At 47.5% G+C, this 23,858-nt stretch overlaps 2 protein-coding genes across 3 annotated transcripts in view; one reads left to right on the top strand and one right to left on the bottom strand.

The window, feature by feature from the left end:
- The window catches only part of nbn (nibrin), a 19,672-nt gene extending 7,028 nt beyond the window's left edge, over nucleotides 1-12,644 (top strand). The window contains exons 7-16 of the mRNA XM_031836955.1: nucleotides 4,319-4,509; nucleotides 4,750-4,850; nucleotides 4,979-5,117; nucleotides 5,212-5,420; nucleotides 5,539-5,716; nucleotides 5,821-6,448; nucleotides 7,176-7,319; nucleotides 7,435-7,548; nucleotides 8,697-8,746; nucleotides 9,980-12,644. Coding sequence (XP_031692815.1) covers nucleotides 4,319-4,509; nucleotides 4,750-4,850; nucleotides 4,979-5,117; nucleotides 5,212-5,420; nucleotides 5,539-5,716; nucleotides 5,821-6,448; nucleotides 7,176-7,319; nucleotides 7,435-7,548; nucleotides 8,697-8,746; nucleotides 9,980-10,010 — 1,785 coding nt within the window. The 3' untranslated portion in view covers nucleotides 10,011-12,644. The remainder of the gene's footprint in view (nucleotides 1-4,318; nucleotides 4,510-4,749; nucleotides 4,851-4,978; nucleotides 5,118-5,211; nucleotides 5,421-5,538; nucleotides 5,717-5,820; nucleotides 6,449-7,175; nucleotides 7,320-7,434; nucleotides 7,549-8,696; nucleotides 8,747-9,979) is intronic.
- On the bottom strand, nucleotides 12,467-23,858 carry LOC109886924 (oxidative stress-induced growth inhibitor 2). Of its 2 annotated transcripts, XM_020478462.2 has the most exons (6): nucleotides 23,370-23,858; nucleotides 16,774-16,868; nucleotides 16,480-16,616; nucleotides 16,187-16,378; nucleotides 15,713-15,807; nucleotides 12,467-15,538 (listed from the first exon to the last, which is right to left on the bottom strand). In XM_020478462.2, the coding sequence occupies exons 2-6, from the start codon at nucleotides 16,838-16,840 to the stop codon at nucleotides 14,359-14,361; spliced, it is 1,671 nt and encodes a 556-aa protein (XP_020334051.2). In that variant the 5' UTR covers nucleotides 16,841-16,868; nucleotides 23,370-23,858; the 3' UTR covers nucleotides 12,467-14,358. The 2 variants fall into 2 exon arrangements, with proteins under 2 accessions (XP_020334051.2, XP_031692826.1); XM_031836966.1 differs by lacking the exons at nucleotides 16,187-16,378; nucleotides 16,480-16,616; nucleotides 16,774-16,868; nucleotides 23,370-23,858 and adding an exon at nucleotides 15,983-16,154.

Below are 23,858 nucleotides of genomic sequence, written 5' to 3'. Positions count from 1 at the left end.
TCCGGTGGATAGAGAGCGGTTTATTATGTTCAACATAGGAGGGCCAAGCACAGGAAGCAGCAGAATCGAAAAATTTTAACAGGGAAATACCATAGTAACACTGCAAAAAGACTAGAAATCATGGTGAATAACAATATAACACAGGGTGCAGTCAAAATAGCAATAGCCTTCAATTCCTACTTTATTGACTCTGTCAGGGTACTGACACAGAACCCCTCCACTGGTTTCTTGGGCTCGTGAATGACGCTCAACTCGCTCAACTCGTCTTCGTCATAAGGGAGGTTTCTGAGTCAGAGGTGAATAAGGTGATTAGCTCACTAAAGAACTCTAAAGCCAAAGATGTGTTTGGGCTGGACTCTACCTTTCTTAAAAACTACAGAGTCACTCATTGGCCCCATTACTAAGGTCACCAACACATCTATTGGTCTCGGGGTGTTTCCAAGGGTATGGAAGTCGGCCATAATAACGGCCATCTTTAAATCGGGTGACCCTGCTGACTTGAGTAACTACAGGCCCATTAGTATACTACCTGTGGTGTCGAAGGTTGTTGAAAAGTGTGTAGCAGAGCAACTGATTGCCCACCTCAACAACAGTCCCTTCACATTACACTCCATGCAGTTTGGCTTCAGAGCAAAACACTCCACAGAAACAGCCAACTGCTTTCTTCTGGAAAATGTGAAGTCCAAGATGGACAAAGGGGGCGTTGTTGGGGCTGTGTTTCTGGACCTAAGGAAGGCTTTTGATACTGTTAACCATGAGGTTCTCATCACAAAATTGTCCAAGTTCAACTTTTCCCCCGATGCCTTGAGATGGCTGAAATTCTACCTTGAAGGCAGTACTCAGTGTGTCAGTGTGGCATCATTCCAACCTCTCAGGTGAAAAAGGTCATTCAAATAACCAAATTCAACCTAGCTAATTTCCGATTTATACAAAAAAAATTGACTTACAGAGGTAGCAAAACTGTACTTCAAATCTATGATACTCCCCCACTTAACATACTGCTTGACTAGTTGGGCCCAAGCTTGCTGTACTACATTAAAACCCATTCAGTCTGTCTACAAACAGGCTCTCAAAGTGCTAGATAGGAAGCCAAATAGCCATCATCACTGTTACATCCTCAGAAAGCATGAGCTCCTGAGTTGGGAAAATCTTGTGCAATACACGCAATGCATGTTTTGTATTCAAGATCCTAAATGGCCTGGCTCCCCCTCCACTCAGTAATTTTGTTACACAGAAAACCCAAACATATGGCAGCAGATCCACAAGGTCTGCCATGAGAGGTGACTGTACTACTACCACCATTACTAATAGTAGCACTTCGACCTCTAATATACCTACTACTACCATTACCACTAGTAGCACTTCTACCTCTAACATTGAGTGGCTGCTGCCAACACACTGACTCAACTCCAGCCACTTTAATAATCGGAATTGATGGAAAACTATGTCAAATATATCACTAGCCACTTTAAACAATGCTACCTAATATAATGTTTACATACCCTACATTATCCATCTCATATGTATACGTATATACTGTACTCTATATCATCTACTGCATCTTTATGTAATACATGTATCACTAGCCACTTTAACTATGCCACTTTGTTTACATACTCATCTCATATGTATATACTGCACTCAATACCATCTACTGTATCTTGCCTATGCCGCTCTGTACCATCACTCATTCATATATCTTTATGTACATATTCTTTATCCCCTTACACTTCTGTCTATAAGGTAGTAGTTTTGGAATTGTTAGCTAGATTACTTGTTGGTTATTACTGCATTGTCGGAACTAGAAGCACAAGCATTTCGCTACACTCGCATTAACATCTGCTAACCATGTGTATGTGACAAATAAAATTAGATTTGATTTACCTCTAATATCCCTACTGCTACCATTACCACTAGTAGCACTTCTACCTCTATCTCTACTACTACCATTACCACTAGTAGCACTTCTACCTCTATCTCTACTACTACCATTACCACTAGTAGCACTTCTACCTCTAATATCTCTACTGCTACCACCATTACTACTGGTAGCACTTCTACCTCTAATATCTCTACTGCTACCATTACCACTAGTAGCACTTCTACCTCTAATATCTCTACTACCACCATTACCACTAGTAGCACTTCTACCTTTAATATCTCTACTACTACCATTACCAATAGTAGCACTTCTACCATTATCTCTACTGCTACCATTACCACTAGTAGCACTTCTACTTCTAATATCCCTACTACTACCATTACCACTAGTAGCACTTCTACCTCTAATATTTCTACTACCACCATTACCACTAGTAGCACTTCTACCTTTAATATCTCTACTACTACCATTACCAATAGTAGCACTTCTACCATTATCTCTACTGCTACCATTACCACTAGTAGCACTTCTACTTCTAATATCCCTACTACTACCATTACCACTAGTAGCACTTCTACCTCTAATATCTCTACCACTACCATTACCACTAGTAGCACTTCTACCTCTAATATCTCTACTGCTACCGTTACCACTAGTAGCACTTCTACCTTTATCTCTACTGCTACCATTACCACTAGTAGCACTTCTACCTCTAATATCTCTACTGCTACCATTACCACTAGTAGCACTTCTACCTCTAATATCTCTACTGCTACCATTACCACTAGTAGCACTTCTACCTTTATCCCTACTACTACCATTACCACTAGTAGCACTTCTACCTTTATCTCTACTGCTACCATTACCACTAGTAGCACTTCTACTTCTAATATCCCTACTACTACCATTACCACTAGTAGCACTTCTACCTCTAATATCTCTACTACTACCATTACCACTAGTAGCACTTCTACCTCTAATATCTCTACCACTACCATTACCACTAGTAGCACTTCTACCTCTAATATTTCTACTGCTACCGTTACCACTAGTAGCACTTCTACCTTTATCTCTACTGCTACCATTACCACTACTAGCACTTCTACCTCTAATATCTCTACTGCTACCATTACCACTAGTAGCACTTCTACCTCTAATATCTCTACTGCTACCATTACCACTAGTAGCACTTCTACTTCTAATATCCCTACTACTACCATTACCACTAGTAGCACTTCTACCTTTATATCTACTGCTACCATTACCACTAGTAGCACTTCTACCTCTAATATCTCTACTACTACCATTACCAATAGTAGCACTTCTACCTCTAATATCTCTACCACTACCATTACCACTAGTAGCACTTCTACCTCTATCCCTACTACTACCATTACCACTAGTGGCACTTCTACCTTTATATCTACTGCTACCATTACCACTAGTAGCACTTCTACCTCTAATATCTCTACTACCACCATTACCACTAGTAGCACTTCTACCTCTAATATCTCTACTACTACCATTACCAATAGTAGCACTTCTACCTCTAATATCTCTACCACTACCATTACCACTAGTAGCACTTCTACCTCTAATATCTCTACTACTACCATTACCAATAGTAGCACTTCTACCTCTAATATCTCTACCACTACCATTACCACTAGTAGCACTTCTACCTCTATCTCTACCACTACCATTACCACTAGTAGCACTTCTACCTCTAATATCTCTACCACTACCATTACCACTAGTAGCACTTCTACCTCTAATATCTCTACTGCTACCATTACCACTAGTAGCACTTCTACCTCTAATATCTCTACTGCTACCATTACCACTAGTAGCACTTCTACCTCTAATATCTCTACTGCTACCATTACCACTAGTAGCACTTCTACCTCTAATATCTCTACTGCTACCATTACCACTAGTAGCACTTCTACCTCTAATATCTCTACTGCTACCATTACCACTAGTAGCACTTCTACCTCTAATATCTCTACTGCTACCATTACCACTAGTAGCACTTCTACCTCTATCTCTACTACTACCATTACCACTAGTAGCACTTCTACCATTATGTCTACTGCCACCATTACCACTAGTAGCACTTCTACTTCTAATATCCCTACTACTACCATTACCACTAGTATCACTAGTATCACTTCTACCTCTAATATCTCTACTGCTACCATTACCACTAGTAGCACTTCTGCCTCTAATATCTCTACCGACTACCTACTATAACTAATTTATAACGGTCATCATCACCATTACATTACAACTACCATCATCATTACTACTACCGCCACCACTATCCCTACCATCATTAAACTACTATCATTACCGTCACCCCTACTACCCGTACAGCTCCTATTTGAAATAATAATCACAATAATAATAATAAATCTCTCACTCACTCCTCTCCAGCAAAAGCGTCTGAGTTTGGCAGTGAGTTGTGGAGGTGGGAGGAGCCAGCTCTTGGAGGAGGGGTCTGTCCCTGTGTCACTCCTGGAATCACCATTGAGCTGTGTGATCGGCATGGCAACGGGAAACTCCCAAGCACTACTGCCCCATTCCACTAAGAAGTGGGCAGACTCTGTGGGGAGGATTCTACAGAGGTACACACATTGCAGTATCATAAAGACAGAGTGCAGTTTGAATGTGTTCCATACCTAAAAAATTGAGGGGGGGGGGTTGAACTACACAAACAATTGAGACATTCCCAAAGGTTTTGAGACTTGAGGCTTTTCCTATTTCAATTCACTGTTATGGTGTTACACTTCTTCTTTGCAGCTCTGAAATGAGAATAACTGGTTGTGTCAGCACAGTCTATATTTACCATCTCTCACGCTCTCCAGGAAAGGTGTTCGATTCATCACAGAGTCTGAGATCGGATTGGCTGCCATCTATGTCAGCTGTGACAAGTACTGCAATCCCTGCAATCAGAAGGCTGACTCAGGTGGGTGGGGCTCTCATACAGTGAATCATAGTCTCAGTTTATTTTAAGTTCCTGATTTTATAATGATATGGACTTATATAGTGGAGTCAACACTTGTATCGTTGTTAATGTGTTTCTCCCCTGGTCAGAATCCATGAGAATGAAGCCCACCATCCCTGGCGCCACGCTATCCCAGAATGCACCAGTGGACGAGACGGTAATGCCAGCGGCATCTCAGAACATCACAGCCTATGCTGTAAACACAGAGCCGTCACAGGGCATCAGTGGGTAAGACGCACAGACACACACACAACCTGAGCTCCAAACTCACTGTTCTATTTGAGTGCATCAGGCTGATCTGTGTTTTCTTATCCCTGAGTAGGGTGGATGTGGCTGGGGTGAGTGCAGTTGGAGAGACCCCTGAGAGGGACCAGAGCCGGACCACCTCTCATCTTAACCGACCCAAACCATCAGGCCGAGAGCTGGCCGGGACCTGCACAGTGGCAGAGACTATGATGTCATCATTCAGTGCCTCAGACAGCACTGGTGGTGGCGGCTCGGACAGAAAAAAGGGAGAGCTACAACATCCAGGTAGAATAGTTTCTAATGACAGAGTGGGTGTCAGAGTTACAGTAGGAAAGTTCTGGCGTGGGCCATATAAACTGAAAACACGGGTCTGCTAAATGACATTGTATTATCATGATATTAGGTGGAGGGAAAGGTGATGCTATCACCAGATTCCTGGCCACAGCCCCTTGGACCAACGGAGGAGTGCAGACGATGTCCCCACAGAAGTGCTCCTCCCAGAAACAACAGGTCTCGCAGAAATGTTCCCCCCAGAAACAGTCTGCCCTCACTAATTTCTTCCAGCCTGTTGGCAAGAAAAGGTAAGTGCAGCTCTCTGGAGATATCCATTCAATTCCACACAGTGGCTTATCAATCATGAGTTAATGGTGATATTATATACAGACACCAATGTTTTCTGTCTCAGACCTAGGGAAGGCGAGGAATCCCCTACTGTCCAATCAGAGGCCAAGTTCTCCAGGAGGGAAGAAGACATGGAGAATACGAAGAGGACAGTACCACAGCACTCGGAGACCTCCAACCCCACCCTCTCCCCCACAGGCAGGTCTCAGGGCCAACACAGCTCAGGTGCACATCTGTTTCCAGGTCAGATTGAGGCTCTGTCAGAGGGGTTCTCCAACCCTGCCCAGCAGGGGCTCCAATCCAGGAAGAGGAAGGAGATGGAGGAGACTAAAGGGTGTGGGGCTTTAGAGATAGAGATGGACGAACTGGAGTCCATCATGTCTGAGGACATGGACGAATCGGATGAGCCCATGTCAGCCAGTCAAGGCCAGCGGTTGAAGCTGACGGAACAGAGTTCAACCAATCAAGGCCAGATGTCTCAACTGACAGACAAGAGCTCAACCAATAGAAAACAGCTCCTAGAGACAGTGGAACTTACCTCTGCCAATAAGAAACAGCGGGTTTATCCAGTGGAACCAATCACAGCCAATCATAGGTCAGGCTTGGATTCAGAAGAGCGATCGTCAGCCAGCAGACGACAGCGAGCGGAGCCTGTAGCTGAGGTCAAAGACGAAGAGGTGTCTTTCATTGAGGTGAGAGGAGCTGTCATTGCGTGTTTGTTATCATGTGTTTCTATCAAGGCTGGGATCAATTCCAATTGAAGCCACTCGATTCAGGAAGTGATTTTAATTTAAAATATAAAAATTGATAGCTTCTACTTCTGTTTCATTGAAAATATCTGCCATTTTTAAAATCCATTTTTAAAAAGCCTCAGTAAGTCCTGTCTGTATCTGTCTGGAGTAGGGGCCAGTGGGGAAGAGTTAGTTCTGGAGTAGGGGCCAGTGGGGAAATAGTTAGGTCTATCAGTAACTGGTCTGGAGTAGGGGCCAGTGGGGAAGTTAGGTCTGGAGTAGGGGCCAGTGGGGAAGTTAGGTCTGGAGTAGGGGCCAATGGGGAAGAGTTAGGTCTGGAGTAGGGGCCAATGGGGAAGAGTTAGGTCTGGAGTAGGGGCCAATGGGGAAGAGTTAGGTCTGGAGTAGGGGCCAATGGGGAAGAGTTAGGTCTGGAGTAGGGGCCAATGGGGAAGAGTTAGGTCTGGAGTAGGGGCCAATGGGGAAGAGTTAGGTCTGGAGTAGGGGCCAATGGGGAAGAGTTAGGTCTGGAGTAGGGGCCAATGGGGAAGAGTTAGGTCTGGAGTAGGGGCCAATGGGGAAGAGTTAGGTCTGGAGTAGGGGCCAGTGGGGAAGAGTTAGGTCTGGAGTAGGGGCCAGTGGGGAAGAGTTAGGTCTGTCAGTAACTGGTCTGTGTGTTGTGATGTAGGGTTTAGGGAGTGAGAATCTCCCCAGCAGACTTATAGTGGTGGAGTTCAAATCCCTCACCGTGGCAACACCGGCAAGACCTAAACCACGCCCCATGGAGACGCACGGCAATGTCATCAGGAAGGACTTTAAACGCTTCCGCAAGGTAGACCCCAGAATGCACCTCACCACAAGACAGGGTCATGGGACTCTGTTAGGTTAATGTCTCTGTTTCTGTGTGTGTGTGTGTGTGTGTGTAGTAATGTGTGTGTGTGTTTCAGGTCCCAGTTCCCGGTGCCCAGGGTTTGCCCAACATCATCGGCGGGTCAGACCTGTTGGCCCACAACCGAGGCAAGAACTCTGAGCTGGAGGAGTGGCTGAGAGACGCAGCAGAGGTACACAGTCCTACTTCAGCTGCTGTTTACTACAATACTTACTGTCTGTTTAGCAACCCCTGAGACACACAAACACTCCTAGAAGAGAAGTATGTGCTATTTACCATGAAATGGTAGTAACAGGGGATGGGGGGGCTGAGGCTGGGCAGAGAGGAGATGGAGGGGGCTGAGGCTGGGCAGAGAGGAGATGGAGGGGGTTGAGGCTGGGCAGAGAGGAGATGGAGGGGGCTGAGGCTGGGCAGAGAGGAGATGGAGGGGGCTGAGGCTGGGCAGAGAGGAGATGGAGGGGGTTGAGGCTGGGTAGAGGGGAGGTTGAGGCTGGGTAGAGAGGAGATGGAGGGGGCTGAGGCTGGGTAGAGAGGAGATGGAGGGGGCTGAGGCTGGGCAGAGAGGAGATGGAGGGGGCTGAGGCTGGGCAGAGGGGAGGTTGAGGCTGGGTAGAGAGGAGGTTGAGGCTGGGTAGAGAGGAGATAGAGGGGAGGTTGAGGCTGGGTAGAGAGGAGATGGAGGGGGCTGAGGCTGGGTAGAGAGGAGATGGAGGGGGCTGAGGCTGGGTAGAGAGGAGATGGAGGGGGTTGAGGCTGGGTAGAGGGGAGGTTGAGGATGGGTAGAGAGGAGATGGAGGGGGCTGAGGCTGGGTAGAGAGGAGATGGAGGGGGCTGAGGCTGGGTAGAGGGGAGGTTGAGGCTGGGCAGAGAGGAGATGGAGGGGGTTGAGGCTGGGTAGAGGTGAGGTTGAGGCTGGGCAGAGAGGAGATGGAGGGGGCTGAGGCTGGGTAGAGAGGAGATGGAGGGGGCTGAGGCTGGGTAGAGGGGAGGTTGAGGCTGGGCAGAGAGGAGATGGAGGGGGTTGAGGCTGGGTAGAGGGGAGGTTGAGGCTGGGCAGAGAGGAGATGGAGGGGGCTGAGGCTGGGTAGAGAGGAGATGGAGGGGGTTGAGGCTGGGTAGAGGGGAGGTTGAGGCTGGGCAGAGAGGAGATGGAGGGGGCTGAGGCTGGGTAGAGAGGAGATGGAGGGGGTTGAGGCTGGGTAGAGAGGAGATGGAGGGGGTTGAGGCTGGGTAGAGAGGAGATGGAGGGGGTTGAGGCTGGGTAGAGAGGAGATGGAGGTTTGTGGGTCTGTGAGTCAAAGCCCTGTGTCTGTGTTTCAGGATGAGCGTCAGAACAAGAAAGAGGAGACTTTGGGAGATGACCTCTTCAGGTACGAGGACAAGGCTTGCCATGCTGCAAACACCAAAACAATCAACCCAAACCAATTTGGGTCACATTATTTCAGATGGAGAGCACCACAGTCTACAGTACAATGTAAACCAAGCTGTAGCCCGGGCTATTGGTTGGAAGATGTTTGGAGCCAGGCTGGGAATGAATGGATGAATGTGGAGTGATGTTGATTATGTTGAACCCTCCAGCCCCCAAGGTAGAAAAAGTCAGCCACTCCGTCTGCAGTCTGCAGTGGAGCAGAAGGGTTGGAGCACCCAGCTTACACAAACATCACATTCCCAGGGGGCATTGCTCCGTGTTCAAGGACGTCACTACTAGACACAAGACAACAGCGCCCTACAGGCTGACGCACACACAGCTGCCTGCCCACACGATGACTGGCTGTCTGCTGAGCTCTTCACTACTCCACACTTGTTCATCTATTCATTCCCTTAACCCCCATTCAGAAACACAAGACAACATTGACAGCCTTGGTTGTAGCTGTAATCCAACCAACATGGCTGATCTCAGGTTTTGATCCCAGCTAAACGATGATTCACATTAGATAGAGCTGTATTCTCCCAAGGAGAAATTAGCTGGTCCCGTGCATACGTACAATACACATCAACACCATTTTTGGAATCGCCTGTCAAATAGTCATCTGAAAAAGACCGTTTAGACCAAGACCCACAGAACAGAGAGAAACATTCCTGATGTGAGTGGGTGGATCTTCGTTTGGGACGGTTTGGGCTTGTTGTCACTGACCAATCAGCGCCCAGTGATTCCTGCGTCACACCTGGTTGTCTGGGTGCTGGTGATGTAAGCACACGCTAGGGCTGCTGCATTTTGCCTGGCTAAGCAGAAAGGGTGTGTGCGTGCCTGCCTGGAGCGAGACTGTGCTGTTTGATCATTGAGTCATGATGCCCACTCAGTCATGCATGGCCAGAGGACAGCGCCGGCTCCTAAGAAAACAAGCCACGGTTTTATGTTTTTGGGTCTGGCCCGAACCCGTCTCCCAGACTTAGTTTATTGGGAGGATGTTTGGTTTGAGTTCTTCAAACCCGGCCAGAGGTTTACAGCGCTGGCTTAATTTGGGCTATTTTTAATATTTGTCCAAAATGCATCCAGGATTGATCTAGCAGGAATGTTAAAAGCCTGAGTGTTTAAGTGGGATGTCTGGATGGCCACTGCCCTGACTTAACCTGTGTGTGTGTGTGTGTGTGTGTGTGTGTAGGTACAACCCCAAACCCACCAAGAAAAGATGAGAGCACCTGGTTGTAACATGAGAAGCCCTGCAGACAAATGTTCATCTTAAGACACAGGAAGGGATGCCAACACCCCATGGAATGTTTTGGCTTCTAGAATTCACAGTTTGATAGAACTGCCATCTCCGCTCCACTAATAATGTTCAGGAATGAATCTTGAGTTAACTCTGGTCATTTTGAGTACAATGATCAAGAGGGGCCTGTCAATGACAAATGTTTTAACAATGTTTGTCGGTGATAGATGTGGGCAGAAATGTCTAACTTTCTATGTACTGTACACTAATTATATACCTTGATTTAGTCACTGATGGCGAGCAATGTAAACAAATAAATAGGTGTTACGTTTCAAGATTTTTATTTGTTCATAATAGAAAATACAGTATACAAAACATATTAGAAAGTCATTTGAGTTGTACAAGAGAGGAGTCCAACTCTACCACGCACAAAGCAGCGTGTCTGTCTGTTGTGAACAGGAGAAGACCGTGGGTTATGTGTTGTAAGACAGTAGTAGAAAACCCTGGTTAGACCCCAGGGGTTGGGGAACCTGCTGTTTCCTTTTCTTATTAATCAACCCCTAGTTAAGGCACCTACTGTGTAGATTGGACATGTAGGTGTAATTAGCCATAAGCTGATGGCCTATCTGGGGGCAAGGTTGAGTGACTACCACCACCTTACAATTACACCTATCCACTGATTCATCTTTTCAGGTCTGGATGTAGTGCTTAAGGGCTGGTTAGTTTGGAATACAGCATATTGACCAGGAACTGTCCATACATTTTCAGTTTGCTGATCTGGTCAACAATCTATATTTTATCCCAATTCCACAATTTGTTTCATTTTTTCTTTTCTGCAAGCAGCTTCAGTCTTGAGGATGACTGCATGCGGAAATAAACGGCATATGAATACACACATTCTAAAGGCGACTGATTGGTTCAATAAATGAATGAAACTCCACCCTCAGTCCTCACAGCTTTACATACAGTAACAGGTATTTGGCACAACAAACACATGAGGCGTATGATGGCTGTGTGAAAGTGACATGGTATGAGAAATGTCACAGAGAATACTATACGGACCTGGAATCAGAGCCACAGGCATAATATTTACTCCATAATGGCAACCAGAAAATGTGCATTTAACATAGTCATTATGACTTCAATAGGCGATAGTCAACTCCTGATAAATGTAATGGACTAGCAGTTTTGTATTCAGACTGATGGACGTCAATGAATGCACCTACAGTTTGCGTTTATCCAATGTACACTTATCAGGAGTCGTCGACTAGTAGTATTTTATAGACCCCTTTCTGTGTTTGTTAACATTGCTGCAAATTGGTGGCAGCAAAAAAGCCTATATTTAGATGTTACTTGTGAGTGCATTTCACACTACTTTTGGATTATAATTGGATTTTAAAGTATGAATGTCCTGCTTAATATGTTTGTGTTATCCCAAATCAACTGCATTATACTTAAAAAACACTTCAACTTCAACCAGTAAAATGGCTATTTAGCTAGGTTTTGCTATATCCTATGTCAATGAGCGTTAGCATTCTAGCTAACAACTGCTGCATCCCAAATAGTTATTTTTCAAAGATCACAACCAGATATAATCTTAGCGACTGTTCCAGTTAGAATCAAAACATCACGGTAAGCATATGAGACCCCAAAAAGTTATTTTGTTGTGAGTAATATCGTAAATAAATCTAGTCTATGTTGAATGGATGCAGATGGCGATGGCTTTCTTACTGCGGCCAAGAGTCACGCGCATCTGCATGACTTCAGTGTGTCTAAAAAACACTATTTGGCATTTTGTTATGGTCTAACATCAATAGAGAACTCTTATGCCCCATTGTTTGAAATCAGGCTGACATGTACAGTAAGTTAGCAATGAGTTATCTGATCCAGAATTACATTCAGGTCAGGTGTGTGAGTGGAAGGGTTTGCAAGTCATAGTTGCTCTCGCCGAACCGTGCTCACCCCGATATTTACATGCTGTGCATGAGGAGCACGAGGGTATTACACGAGCCCCGCTGTCTGGATATCATTCGCTTTGTCACCCGGTCGCGCTAGGCCCGACGAGCTCTGACAATTCCGCGTTATTGGGCTGCGCGTCAGCCGCCTACCTTCCGACCGGAGGCCTTACAGGCGACATAACCACGATGCAACACACTCGTGGCGACAATTCCCAAAAACTCCTCACGTCTAGCGCTTTAACCCAGCCTAGGTTGAACGAGCAGTTCTTCGGCGTAATCAACGGACTTCCCTACTAACTGGCCCTTCGGGACGCTCCGATCCGGTGCCGGAGGACGGGGTAGATCGGGGGTTCCCACCAGTGGCTACCAACCCACTGGCGGCACCTTTTTTCGGGTCGCAGGGGGTGCTACCTGCCTCACTTAGCTCACTCTGCGACCTCTTCTCTCAATGGCGTCCGCTCGAGGTCACGCTTCATTCGGCCTATTTTTAGTGCCAATCCTTATCCCATAGGTTACGGATCTGGCTCTCTATGAATTTTTTTGTTTTTACTTTTCATTATGACTATCTTGCCCGCTATCTTTATATATGTTCTATTGGCATGGCTCCAGGGATTGGGCCTTAAATTGTTCTTGTATTCGTCACCGCTACGGGTGTTGGGGACCTGTCTACAGGCCCCTTATTCTATTTGATTTTTGCTCTTGGCATGGCTCCAGGGGTTTGGGCCGTTGAATTCTTGATGTACTCATCACCACCATGGGTGTGGGGGTCCTTTCCGGAGGCCCCTCTATTTCAGCTTTTTCTTGCCCGCTATAATTTTCATCTTTATTTATTTATGCTTTTTCTTATAGTTTTCCTGCTTCTGATAGCCCCTCGCAACACCTTCTTCTGGGGCTTTTCTCCCTCAAGGGACATTTTCAGCGTTTTTCGGCCTCCCCTGGTGGGTGTCGCTCGGGTGTGGGCTGGAGAGGCCCTACTAGAGGGTCCCTCCCCTACCTCCCCGCACTAACCCCCCAGAAGTGGCCATTTTCCTTCTATTTACTGGCTGGCCGTTCGGGACGCTCCGGTCCTGTGCCGGAGGACAGGGTAGATCGGGGATTTCCACCAGTGGCTATCAACCCACTGGCGGCACCTTTTTCCGTGTCGCAGGGGGTGCCACCTGCCTCGCTTAGCTCACTCTGTGACCTCTTCTCTCAATGGCGTCCGCTCGAGGTCACGCTTCATTCGGCCTACTTTTAGTGCCAATCCTTGTGAGTAATATCGTAAATAAATCTAGTCTATGTTGAATGGATGCAGATGGCGATGGCTTTCTTACTGCGGCCAAGAGTCACGCGCATCTGCATGACTTCAGTGTGTCTAAAAAACACTATTTGGCATTTTGTTATGGTCTAACATCAATAGAGAACTCTTATGCCCCATTGTTTGAAATCAGGCTGACATGTACAGTAAGTTAGCAATGAGTTATCTGATCCAGAATTACATTCAGGTCAGGTGTGTGAGTGGAAGGGTTTGCGTAGGAAAAGCGTTAAGTGGAGCGCTCCAACCATAGTGAGTTAGTTCTACTTCGTCTGATTAGGATGGTGATGGGGTTTTTGATTAATCTGTTATTCATCTGTTACTTCAACGTTCCCATTACATCCTGATCTGCCAGATACTGCTTGGGGTCTGAAGCTTGGCACTGATGAGAAACTCAGAATTGAGATGATGGCAGAAACACTATAGCAGCTATGGGCCTATCTCTACAAAGTTCCATTTCCTTGAGGCTTTAAAGGGGGTTGTAGTGGTTCACAGTCCATTGCATGGTGAAGGCCATCAGAGAAATAGTAGAACAATTGTTTAAAGTAGATGAGAAATCAGAAAATGCACTTGCATGAAAGACAAGGTGAGCAAATAACAAAAACTCAAGACATTACAAAATGTCACAAATATGACTTAAAAAACATTGTCACACTGCAGATTGGATTTCTGGATAGAGGACATTAAACCCTGTGACAGCTTCGCAGCAGAAACCAGAACAGTGGAGCTGTAACGGATGGTGGGCTGAACCTGGTCATGAACTGTAACTAGCCTGCCTCCACTTCCATTGTTTTCAGTTCTCTCAGAAGTGGTAAGAAAGCTTCAGAGTTCAAATAGGCATGTCCACTGCAAACAATAAAATATAAAAAAACGTACTGTTTGGCTTTGCCCTTTTAACTCAGAACTCCATTGGTTATAGTAGCTATTTTTTACTAAGATGAACCCCCTCCTCTTCCTCTCCTCCCTTTCTCCACCTCCTTCCCCTCCTTTCTCCCTTCGCTTAAATAAAGATGCCTCTTCCTCCTCTCTTTCTCTCCCTTCCAACTCATTCACCACCTCGTGCCTCTCCATCCACACTTCACCTAGATAAACTCCCCTCCTCCTACTCCTCCCCCTTCTGCGATCAGCTTGCCTTTCTTCTTCAGTCTCTTGAGCAGACAGGAGGCAATGCCTAGAGCACCGCCCTTTAGGAAGCGAACAAAGTTGTCACCCACCAGCGGGCCCATGGCGAACAGTCCTGGGTCCTTGGTGCACTCGAAGGTGTAGGGGTGCACATCCACAGGGTTCTGCTTGCAGGAGATGGGTTTGGTGGGGTCCAGTCCCAGGTACTGGCCCTGGCCCTTGAGGAAGAACAGGTTGGGATGGGTGCCGATCAACACCAGGGCCATGGAGATCTTAAAGGCCTTGAGGGAGTTGCTCCCCTGCAGGACACACTTCATGTCTGGCTGGAAGGACTCCACGCGGTGCTCTGGGAAGCTGGTGTAGTCAGGGAACAGAACGGGACCACCACTGGCGGCCATGTTAGTTGTGGTGGGTTGGGGCTTGGAGCACATCTTGGAGCAGACTGAGGCGGCCATGCTGGGAAGGCCATTGGTGGTGGAGGTGGCAGCCATGTTTGGTGTTGCGTGGGTCTGGGAGTGCATCATGTGGTAGACCTTGTGGTATTCTGGGTAGAGGGTCTTGGGTAGCTGTTTAAAGATGAGGCCTGGGTCGTCTACGTGTTTGCGGAAGGCATGCAGCACGGAAATGTTGTTGTTACAAGCGCACAAAACCGCATCCGCCGCGCTTAACCCCGCCCCCACAATCAGCACCGGATCAGAGTTTGGCCCAAGCTTCTTCCGGCTCACAGCCAATCCCAGGGCAGAGATGCTGTGGAACACGAATGGAAGCTCCTCCCCCTCCACACCCAGCTGAGCTGGCGAATCAGACGCGCCCGTGGCCAGAACTACATTCTCCGAAAACAGGCAGAAGGGAACGTGGGTGTCACCCTGCACCCGCTGGTAGCCCCTCACCTCCCACAGGCCCCCACCTCCCCCTTCGTCTACACCTTCACCCTCCCTCCCCTCGTACACCCCCTTTCCCCCCACCCCCAACCCTCCATGGCCATTCTCTAGACCCTCCCCCTCGGGTCCACGGAAAAGTTTCTGCACAGAGGTCACGTAGGTGTTGTCAACAAAGTTATGCTTCAGGCCCATCAGCTTGACGTAGTTACGGTAGTAAGATGAGATCTCCTCTGGAGTGGCCCGGTCGTTGGTCACGCCCCTGGGGGGGGGGGGGGAGCACTCGTTGTCAAACAAAATATATTTTAGTAAACTCTTAACGTATTAAGGAATTTTAAGCTGTCTCATTGTTTTGAATCTATTTAACTTTATTGCAGCCTCTCTATCTCTCTCCATCCCTCCTTCCTTCCCTCTCTGCATTTGCCATTGTCAGTACCTGCATTTGCCATTGTTAGTCAGGTCTCGGTAGTTGATCCCTGGCAGTTCCATCCAGATGCCCAGACTGATGGTCAGCATGGAGCCCTCCATCACCTAGAAGAGAGAGAAAAGAGAGGATTGGAGGTGAGGATTGGAACATATGGGTGGGGAGATTTGGGGGTGAAGTCTTTCCAGGTTTCCCAGGCATAGCTCTGCCCAGCACCATGGGTGAGGTGTAGGGTTAAATGAATGGGGAAAGGAGGGTATAAGCTATGTAGGAATAACTCACGTGCCAGGCCCCTCCAGGCGTTGCCCTGCCCAGCACCATGGGTGAGGTGTAGGGGTAAATGAATGGGGAAAGGAGGGTATAAGCTGTGTAGGAATAACTCACGTGCCAGGCCCCTCCAGGCGTTGCCCTGCCCAGCACCATGGGTGAGGTGTAGGGGTAAATGAATGGGGAAAGGAGGGTATAAGCTGTTTAGGAATAACTCACGTGCCAGGCCCCTCCAGGCGTTGCCCTGCCCAGCACCAGGTGAGGGAGGTGCTGCTGCTTGTCTCTTCTCCACTGTAGCACAGGGGGAAACTCGTAGCCAAAATCCGCATTGGGGTGCAGCAGGGTGTCAAACAGCACCGCTACAGGGTTTCCTGACCGCCCCTCCAGACCTTCACTCAGATACTCCAGATCCTGCATAGAGAGACCAGATCATGTTTCAATGTTTGTGTTTGTCAACTGTGATCTGTGTGTGTGTGCTGTATATGTGTTTAAAGCAATGCTTTGATGTTCACCTGTTCAGTGATGGGCAGGTGTCTGGTCTCCTGTAACTTCCTGTACAGAACAGGGTTTGGGTGAACAGCTGAAGGGTCCAGGTAGGGCTTGTAGCCACTCAGCAGGTAGGACAGGCAGATACCTGATGGCCCGTTACCTACACAGACATACAGAGGAGAGAATCAAATGTTTGCAATGTCAGAGGTTACCTGTAAATGATGAAGGCGGGCGAGGTGGGATGGCGAAGGGGTGCTAGCCTCTCGGGGCAGAGTTAGAGGTTAGGGTTAGATGTCAGAGGTTAGGGCTAAACATACCTATGATGACCACAGGCAGTGTGGGGGGATGCTCTCGAGGCACAGTGGTCTCTTCCAGAAGAGGCATGGCTGTAGCCAGGGCCAGAGCCGGCACACTGAGAGAGAGAAAGAGAAAGAGAGAGAGAGAGAGAGAGAGAGAGAGAGAGAGAGAGAGAGAGAGAGAGAGAGAGAGAAAGGGGGTCACCACGGTGACAGGATGGATGGATACTCATAAATGATGGTTGGTGGTTGCAGACAGTCTTTCATTCTCTCAGGTTAAGTGAGTCAGATACAGTAGAGTGAGTGTGGGACTGCCAATTCATACAGAGAGAATGTCTACTTTGCCAACAGTAGAGCTGTCGTCCGTTAGAGTGTGTTAGTTAGTGCCTTTTAGCTGAGAGAGAGGGTTGTGGTCTGTGAAATTACTGCAGTTGTCACTTCTCAGTCTGGTGTGACAGGTTCAAACTGGACTGGATCGGCCGTCGACGGTTGTTGTTTTATGTGAGTGTAGATCCCATCCCTCGGTCTGTCTCTATCCACGCTCAGCTGACTCTCCAGCACACACACAGGGAATAAAACAACTCTGTTCATCCTGCTATTGTGTCCGTCTCTCTCTCCGTTTCTTTCTCTGTCTGTCTCTCTCTCTCTCTGCACACACACACACACACATCCAATCAGGACCACAACACCCCTCCCTCCCACCCCACACCACCCCTCCCCTGCCACCACGCCGTGCCCCCTGCATCGTACACACAGCCCGTGGCTAGACGAACCACCTCTTCCCAAACAAAAGACAGTATGCATCAAATCTATGGAGGCTCAGGTCTGTTGTGCCACGGTGCCATTGTGTGTGTGTGTATGCGTGTTTATGTTATGTGGCGGTGCCATTGTGTGCCCGGCGGGGTGGAAATCCCCCCTGATCACTCCCAGCAGGCTCTAATCCTGCCAGGCCTGTTTATATATTTACAGCTCTTTTCACCGGCCCGGTGCAGTGGGAATGTAGACCTGGCACACTGACAGACTAGACAAGAGGGGCGCGCCTCCCTACCGCCATCCCCATACACACCCACCCAAACATCTCCCCTCTAACCCTGCCTCATGCACACACCTCCTCCCAGTTCCCCTGCTTCTCACCACCTGCCACAGGTCATCCACACCCTCTCCCCTCTGACATGCACCCACCATCCCTCCCTCCCCCCCTCTGACATGCACCCACCATCACTCCCTCCCCCCTCTGACATCCACCCACCATCCCTCCCACCTCCACTCTGACATGCACCCACAATCCCTCCCACCTCCCCTCTGACATGCACCCACCATCCCACCCACCTCCCCTCTGACATGCACCCACCATCCCTCCCACCTCCCCTCTGACATGCACCCACCATCCCTCCCACCTCCCCTCTGACATGCATCCACCATCCCTCCCACCTCCCCTCTGACATGCACCCACCATCCCTCCCACCTCCCCTCTGACATGCACCCACAATCCCTCCCTCCCCCCCTCTGACATGCACCCACCATCCCTCCCACCTCCCCTCTGACATGCACCCACCATCCCTCCCACCTCCCCTCTGACATGCATCCACCATCCCTCCCACCTCCCCTCTGACATGCACCCACCATCCCTCCCACCTCCCCTCTGACACGCACCCATCTCTTCTCCCACCTCCCCTCTGACACGCGCCCATCTCCCCTCCCACCTCCCCTCTGACACGCACCCATCCCCCCACCTACCCTCTGACAAGCACGCACCTCCCTCCCGCATATCCCCCTTTCCACCTCCCACTCCCCTGCCCAGCCCTGGGTGAGAGAGCCCTGCAGGCTGTTTTTCACCGAGTGCTGGGGAGTTGGCGTTACCCTTTTCAGTAAAAGTGGCAGGATACCATACACTGGCCGTGCTCTGTTTGGGCGGGAGTACCAGAGAAAGTCATGGAGGGAGCAGGCAGTGGGTATTGTAGAGCCGTGCCCCCTGTTTGGCAGGCTAAATCTGGCATTTCCACACCACTGACCAATTTAACACGGTCACCCACATCCAGCCAGCTTACTCACATGGAGGGGGGGTATACTCAAAACTTCTACTGTAAAGCACTTTGTGACTTTATTTTGTTGTTAAAAGCACATATATATATATATATACAGTGCCTTGCGAAAGTATTCGGCCCCCTTGAACTTTGCGACCTTTTGCCACATTTCAGGCTTCAAACATAAAGATATAAAACTGTATTTTTTTGTGAAGAATCAACAATAAGCGGGACACAATCATGAAGTGGAACGACATTTATTGGATATTTCAAACTTTTTTAACAATGCAAAAACTGAAAAATTGGGCGTGCAAAATTATTCAGCCCCCTTAAGTTAATACTTTGTAGTGCCACCTTTTGCTGCGATTACAGCTGTAAGTCGCTTGGGGTATGTCTCTATCAGTTTTGCACATCTAGAGACTGAAATGTTTTCCCATTCCTCCTTGCAAAACAGCTCGAGCTCAGTGAGGTTGGATGGAGAGCATTTGTGAACAGCAGTTTTCAGTTCTTTCCACAGATTCTCGATTGGATTCAGGTCTGGACTTTGACTTGGCCATTCTAACACCTGGATATGTTTATTTTTTAACCATTCCATTGTAGATTTTGCTTTATGTTTTGGATCATTGTCTTGTTGGAAGACAAATCTCCGTCCCAGTCTCAGGTCTTTTGCAGACTCCATCAGGTTTTCTTCCAGAATGGTCCTGTATTTGGCTCCATCCATCTTCCCATCAATTTTAACCATCTTCCCTGTCCCTGTTGAAGAAAAGCAGGCCCAAACCATGATGCTGCCACCACCATGTTTGACAGTGGGGATGGTGTGTTCAGGGTGATGCGCTGTGTTGCTTTTACGCCAAACATAACATTTTGCATTGTTGCCAAAAAGTTCAATTTTGGTTTCATCTGACCAGAGCACCTTCTTCCACATGTTTGGTGTGTCTCCCAGGTGGCTTGTGGCAAACTTTAAACAACACTTTTTATGGATATCTTTAAGAAATGGCTTTCTTCTTGCCACTCTTCCATAAAGGCCAGATTTGTGCAATATACGACTGATTGTTGTCCTATGGACAGAGTCTCCCACCTCAGCTGTAGATCTCTGCAGTTCATCCAGAGTGATCATGGGCCTCTTGGCTGCATCTCTGATCAGTCTTCTCCTTGTATGAGCTGAAAGTTTAGAGGGACGGCCAGGTCTTGGTAGATTTGCAGTGGTCTGATACTCCTTCCATTTCAATATTATCGCTTGCACAGTGCTCCTTGGGATGTTTAAAGCTTGGGAAATCTTTTTGTATCCAAATCCGGCCAAAACTTCTTCACAACAGTATCTCGGACCTGCCTGGTGTGTTCCTTGTTCTTCATGATGCTCTCTGCGCTTTTAACGGACCTCTGAGACTATCACAGTGCAGGTGCATTTATACGGAGACTTGATTACACACAGGTGGATTGTATTTATCATCATTAGTCATTTAGGTCAACATTGGATCATTCAGAGATCCTCACTGAACTTCTGGAGAGAGTTTTCTGCACTGAAAGTAAAGGGGCTGAATAATTTTGCACGCCCAATCTTTCAGTTTTTGATTTGTTAAAAAAGTTTGAAATATCCAATAAATGTCGTTCCACTTCATGATTGTGTCCCACTTGTTGTTGATTCTTCACAAAAAAATACAGCTTTATATCTTTATGTTTGAAGCCTGAAATGTGGCAAAAGGTCGCAAAGTTCAAGGGGGCCGAATACTTTCGCAAGGCACTGTATATATATATATATATAAAATCTATAAAATGTCTATATTATATATATATTAAAAAACTGATTAATACATTGATTTGTTATGCCGTGGCTTGAATGGGTTAGGTCCAGTACCAGGGTTGAATGGGTTAGGTGGCAGTGCCAGGGTTGAATGGGTTAGGTTCAGTACCAGGGTTGAATGGGTTAGGTGGCAGTGCCAGGGTTGAATGGGTTAGGTCCAGTACCAGGGTTGAATGGGTTAGGTGGCAGTGCCAGGGTTGAATGGGTTAGGTGGCAGTGCCAGGGTTGATTGGGTTAGGTGGCAGTGCCAGGGTTGAATGGGTTAGGTGGCAGTGCCAGGGTTGAATGGGTTAGGTGGCAGTGCCAGGGTTGAATGGGTTAGGTTCAGTACCAGGGTTGAATGGGTTAGGTTCAGTACCAGGGTTGAATGGGTTAGGTGGCAGTGCCAGGGTTGAATGGGTTAGGTGGCAGTGCCAGGGTTTAATGGGTTAGGTGGCAGTGCCAGGGTTGAATGGGTTAGGTGGCAGTGCCAGGGTTGAATGGGTTAGGTGGCAGTACCCGGGTTGAATGGGTTAGGTGGCAGTACCAGGGTTGAATGGGTTAGGTGGCAGTGCCAGGGTTGAATGGGTTAGGTGGCAGTGCCAGGGTTGAATGGGTTAGGTGGCAGTGCCAGGGTTGAATGGGTTAGGTGGCAGTGCCAGGGTTGAATGGGTTAGGTGGCAGTGCCAGGGTTGAATGGGTTAGGTGGCAGTGCCAGGGTTGAATGGGTTAGGTGGCAGTGCCAGGGTTGAATGGGTTAGGTGGCAGTGCCAGGGTTGAATGGGTTAGGTGGCAGTGCCAGGGTTGAATGGGTTAGGTGGCAGTGCCAGGGTTGAATGGGTTAGGTTCAGTACCAGGGTTGAATGGGTTAGGTGGCAGTGCCAGGGTTGAATGGGTTAGGTTCAGTACCAGGGTTGAATGGGTTAGGTGGCAGTGCCAGGGTTGAATGGGTTAGGTGGCAGTGCCAGGGTTGAATGGGTTAGGTGGCAGTGCCAGGGTTGAATGGGTTAGGTGGCAGTGCCAGGGTTGAATGGGTTAGGTGGCAGTACCAGGGTTGAATGGGTTAGGTGGCAGTGCCAGGGTTGAATGGGTTAGGTGGCAGTGCCAGGGTTGAATGGGTTAGGTGGCAGTGCCAGGGTTGAATGGGTTAGGTGGCAGTGCCAGGGTTGAATGGGTTAGGTGGCAGTGCCAGGGTTGAATGGGTTAGGTGGCAGTGCCAGGGTTGAATGGGTTAGGTGGCAGTGCCAGGGTTGAATGGGTTAGGTGGCAGTGCCAGGGTTGAATGGGTTAGGTGGCAGTGCCAGGGTTGAATGGGTTAGGTGGCAGTGCCAGGGTTGGGGTCAATTCCCTACCAACTTAACAAGCCAGGGGACACTTGTTACATCAGATAAACAACTTTGTTACTCTCAGGGCAAAAATCACTCAGTATCTGCACCTGTACAAAGCCTGTACCTTTAAGTGTAAACAGGAAGAAAGAATAAAATGGTAAACAGGAAGAAGAACTTTACATATTTTCATGACTTTTATTCACTGTTAAAAATAACAAGTTCCAACTTTGTACAGGTGCCACGAACTTTGTACTGTGTCTGAATATCAATGGTGTGATATTCAATAGTCTATCATTACCTTTGGCTGTTCTCTCTCTCAGCATCTGCACAGTTCTCCCAGTAAATGTGTTTTTTTGTTCAAAACAGTCTATTTACATAGAGTTCTATGGTTTTTTAAAACTTTGAAACTTTGAAACTTTTTAAACTTTGGAGTCAAAGCGTAATTTGGTTACCGTGGAGATGCTTTAGTATTCCCTGCATGTGAAAGTGCTGATATAAAGCCAACTGCATCAGGCTGGTATTCTGAGCTGGAATGTTTGAAATAAATCGGCCTAATAGCTATTTGATCAGTTTTAGCTGTAATTGTGTTTTATGTTATTGTACTGTAAAGCCTTGTTTACACCATGCACTAACGTGAGTTTGGGGATCTGATCAATACGATCCAATCACTATCTGCTTATGGTTTGTTTTGTTTACAGATTGTATTAAAATGTCTCTTATTCATCCACTGTGTCCGCATTGTAGCCAGATTAGCTGTTATTTGACAGATAATCTGGACAGACAGATAATAATAATATTGAATTATTTAAAGACATTTACTGATTACATAAGTCAATGGTGCTGCTACCTGACAATGAGTTTAGAGGCAGTTATATTGATGATTTAAATGGTTTGGTTTGTGTGCCTGACTGCCTCCGAAGGTGGTCAGGAAGATCGGATCACAATGTGGCTGTTAATCGTCTATACCGGTCTACGAATGTGGGCACAATCAGAATGAGGACAAAGTGTGCATGTTAGCACCAGGTATAAACAGGGCTTAATTCAACCCTCCATTTGGCTAACTATGCCTATACCACAATAATAATTTAGCAAATTTGTCATATTTCTGAGACAAAATGTATATTGTTACTGTAATCAATGTTACATTCTCTACAAATAGGCTTGTGGATTACACAATTACCGCCCATCACAGGACTTCTCTAGTCTAAATGGCACTGCGAGTTTGGCCCGCTACACAATCTATACAGCATCCTATATTAGGCTGCTATAGGGTATGCTACTGTCTCTCCCCATCCGTGATCTTGAGAGTGATTCCATCGTACGCGGGCGCACATGCGAATTGCGACAATTTCATCATCCTTGTAGGGTACCTCCTATAATTTAGGTCAGACACTCCCGGCCATCCTCTAGTTCTCCGCATCCCTACAAGAGAAAGCAGCAACACCATCCCTCAGCTCCGAGGCGGCAGCTCTGTAGGCTACTTACCTCGGTACGATGTATCTCTATATCTCCCAATCACTCCTCTGTACGGCCGACGGCCGCCGCTCTCACAGTATATATGGGGTCGCCGGTGGGAGGCTCTATCGAGATGACACACATATCACCTCCCTCACTCACTCTCACTTTCGCTCTCTCTCTTTCTCTCTCTCTCACTCTCTCCCTCTCTCTCTCTCTCTTCGCAGTGAACAGACACTGTCTGATGAGATGTGTTTTAACCATTAATGACAGCATCCAATCCCGAATATGCTACTAATGTCACCCGATAATTTTATCTATCCACCTCAAGGACAGATGTCCTTATTTCAGGAGAGAGAAACCGGTTTCTGTGTTTGACCAAAGACTATGGATATACTGACAAGATACACGTCTCTGCGCCCTAATATTGGACTCGTTGTCCACAAAGCGGCACCGCGGTCTGTCTAGCTCCCGCCTATCTTTCTTCTTCTTCTTCTTCTTCTTCTTCTTCTATGGTAT

This window comes from Oncorhynchus kisutch, linkage group LG2 (genome assembly GCF_002021735.2).
Source record: "Oncorhynchus kisutch isolate 150728-3 linkage group LG2, Okis_V2, whole genome shotgun sequence".
Lineage (NCBI taxonomy): Eukaryota > Metazoa > Chordata > Actinopteri > Salmoniformes > Salmonidae > Oncorhynchus > Oncorhynchus kisutch.
The sequence above is the reverse complement of the archived record's forward strand: the minus strand, read 5'-3'. Positions and strand labels throughout refer to the sequence as shown.

Excerpts from the sequence above, each read along its gene's own strand:
- LOC109886924 (XM_020478462.2), bottom strand. The coding sequence starts at position 16,840 with ATGCCTCTTCTGGAAGAGACCACTGTGCCTCGAGAGCATCCCCCCACA. Across the intron at positions 16,617-16,773 it reads ACTGCCTGTGGTCATCATAG|GTAACGGGCCATCAGGTATC; the intron begins GTATGTTTAGCC and ends ATGTCTGTGTAG. Across the intron at positions 15,808-16,186 it reads CGCCTGGAGGGGCCTGGCAC|GTGATGGAGGGCTCCATGCT; the intron begins GTGAGTTATTCC and ends TCTCTCTTCTAG.